Source organism: Phoenix dactylifera, unplaced genomic scaffold (assembly GCF_009389715.1).
Source record: "Phoenix dactylifera cultivar Barhee BC4 unplaced genomic scaffold, palm_55x_up_171113_PBpolish2nd_filt_p 000121F, whole genome shotgun sequence".
NCBI lineage: Eukaryota > Viridiplantae > Streptophyta > Magnoliopsida > Arecales > Arecaceae > Phoenix > Phoenix dactylifera.
Window position 1 is genome coordinate 1296154 of NW_024067689.1, and position 2860 is coordinate 1299013.

General features: G+C 45.9%; 1 protein-coding gene across 1 annotated transcript; it reads left to right on the top strand.

The window, feature by feature from the left end:
* The first annotated feature begins 1071 nt into the window (after positions 1–1071).
* On the top strand, positions 1072–2651 carry LOC103722244 (RING-H2 finger protein ATL67-like). The gene has a single exon (XM_008812717.3). It carries the CDS (start codon positions 1631–1633, stop codon positions 2297–2299), a length of 669 nt encoding a protein of 222 aa, XP_008810939.2. The 5' UTR covers positions 1072–1630; the 3' UTR covers positions 2300–2651.
* Positions 2652–2860: the final 209 nt, after the last annotated feature.

Below are 2860 nucleotides of genomic sequence, written 5' to 3' on the forward strand. Positions count from 1 at the left end.
TGCATTCAAGCAGATAGGTGAGAATATATCCATCCACTAGCATTGGCATGCAAAATCCCTCCTTATGTTTGGTAAACCTACTAATCTCATGATTAGATATGACAATTTTGTACCTGTTCTCAACACATGTTCAAAACTCTGGTCTTAAAAGTAAAGTTAGTTTCCAGTGCCATCTAGCAACATATTTCGTGTTAGCATTGGGCTAATTTGGCAGTTCAGCATCTGCCCCTTTGAGATTCTATCCGGACACCAATAAAACCCCTACAAAATACCTATGCATGCAATGAGAGCAGTTAAAAAAAATTGATAGCTCAAATATAAATATAATTAGGATATTAGGTGATTTGTAGCTCAAATCTTATCAATATTTATAGAGTTCTATGGCAATACTAATAGCTAAAGTTAAACATTTAAGTAATTTATCTTCTTGTGGATTTGGTTGATGTTCCTTCATGCCTCTATGCTGATATCGAGCCTTCTGTATCAACTCCTTACAAAGGGATTGAACAATTCATCACTAGATCAATAGAGATGCTGACTAGATTACTCTTCTCAGTAATTAGCAATGTGCCGTTTGGTGCCAATTAAAAACTTTTATTGTCCCTTCATGGTGATTTCATCTCCGATCAAATAGGTTTAGCAAACACAATTCGAATATTTCACACTTTGGCCCGTTCCGACTGCTATCCATTTTGAAATTTTCAAAATTCATTCCCATTCTCTTAAATCCGCTACTTATCACGTCTCGTATATGGAACCTACCAGGTTTAGTATTCTCTACCACCTGCACAAAAAATGTAAGAAAATTAACTCATCGCATATCGCCCAAATTGAAAGTATCCAATATTTAGACACAACTTGCATTATTTTTGGGTGAAGAATCTTTGATGGCTGACTCAAATCTCTCAAGTCTTGAATTATCAGCTATTAATCTCTTTTCTGAACTTAATTCAATACTCATCAGCGCACCACCACATTCACAATAAAGAATGGTTTCACGAGAATAGCAATAGCTTCACTAAATCACCTCGAATGCTCCCTGTGCACAGGTGCTGCAACTCATAAGAGATGATGCCATCAGTGCATCAATATGAAGGTCTACATATTCTTTTTCAAGACATAAGACAGAAGTAAGTTCAGCCAAAATTGGATGAGGGTGTAATTTAAACCCAGGTCATAGATATCCACGTTGGAGAGAAGAACTATATAAATGATGGAGCAGAGCCCCAGACCAATATCTTAGAGAAATCTTAGTATACTGATCAACAATTCCCTACCTCCGACTACCAAACTACTCTTAAATCCTATAAAAAGAGACCACAGCCTGAGATGAAAAGGGACAGGAAACCATGAGTTGGTTTTCAGGAAGCCCAGCTTTTAAGAGTCCCCTAATTTCGTTACCAAAAAAAATGCTCTAATTTCAGCTGTTGCGGTGGTCCTCCTCCGCTCCCCGAGACTGATTCCGACGGTTGGGGGGTGTTCTTGATTGATACCCCGCTCTTCTGTATTAAATGCAGTAGCTGAGGAAACCCACCAACCTCGCCCCTCCAAAAAAAAATCCCCCCGTTTCGCCCACACTTCTCTCCGTCATGCTACAAAACCCCCTTCTTCTCCCCCTCCTCTTCCCAAAATGTCCTTCTCCCCCTCCTCCGCCGCCGCCGCCGCCACCACCGACGACAACGCCACCGCCGCCGCCTCCCCTCCAACCTCCTCGTCCTCCTTCTTCCTCCAGAACCTCAGCAACCTCGGCCTCGGCTACGCCATCGCCATCGCCCTCGGCGTCCTTGTCCTCCTCTCCACGGTCCTCCTCGCCTCCTACGTCTGCTGCCGCGCCCGCGCCCGAAGCACGAATCCTAACCCTAACGGTGGCGGCGCCGGCGGGAACTCCAACGGCGTCGTGCTGCCCCGCATAATCTTTGTCGCGGAGGAGGAGGAGGACGACGACGAGGATAACAACGGCGAGGAGGGCGGCCGCGGCGGCCGGGGCTCCGCACCCACCGGGCTGGACCCGGCGGCGATCAGCTCCTACCCGAGGTTCCCGTTCTCCGCCGCCAAGGGCGGGGAGGCCGTGTGCTCCATCTGCCTCGGGGAGTACCGGGAGGGGGAGATGCTCCGGATGATGCCGGACTGCCGCCACTACTTCCACCTTCCCTGCATCGACGAATGGCTCCGACTCAACGCCTCCTGCCCCGTTTGCCGCAACTCGCCGATGCCCACACCCGTCTCCACGCCGCTGTCTACCCCGCTATCCGAACTCGTCCCGCTTTCCCACTTCGCCGCCGACCGGAGGAGGAGGTGATCGCCGTTCACCAGGTTCCTGATCTTGCCATCCGTGTGTAAATTTTAGGGCTTTCTTCGTTCCTATACCTTTCTGCTTTTTTAATTAGGGAAACAAAAGCCTTGCGGTAGATCTGACAACATGGAGGCGTATGGTGTTTTGTGGCTAATTAGGCTTTTAGGATTTCCATAATGCTTGCTGTGTTCAATTGATTAGATTCTTTTTTTTTTCCCTATAGTTTCTTGGCTGTGTGTTAATTCCATCGAAATGGATATATATGAAATTTTGGGTCTTATGTGCAAGTTAGTGTGATTATAATGCTCTACTTTTGAAATGCAATGTGGATTTAATATTATAGATGCGTTCTGTTGTCTGAGTTTGCTCTCTTCTGAATAAATGTGAATGGTAGCCATAAATGTAAGTTTTATATGCTGCGAGATGAATGCCTTCGGAGAGTGTGCCATCTTCACTCAAATGGTCCTTGGATATCTTAAGCGCACTTGGGCATTTTGTTCTTGTTGAAATATTGATATTTTTAAGATACCATGGGCCTAAGTATGTGGTCCATGGGAGCCTCCCCCC

Bases quoted from the DNA above. Each gene is read 5' to 3' on its own strand.
- LOC103722244 (XM_008812717.3), top strand. From the start codon at position 1,631: ATGTCCTTCTCCCCCTCCTCCGCCGCCGCCGCCGCCACCACCGACGAC.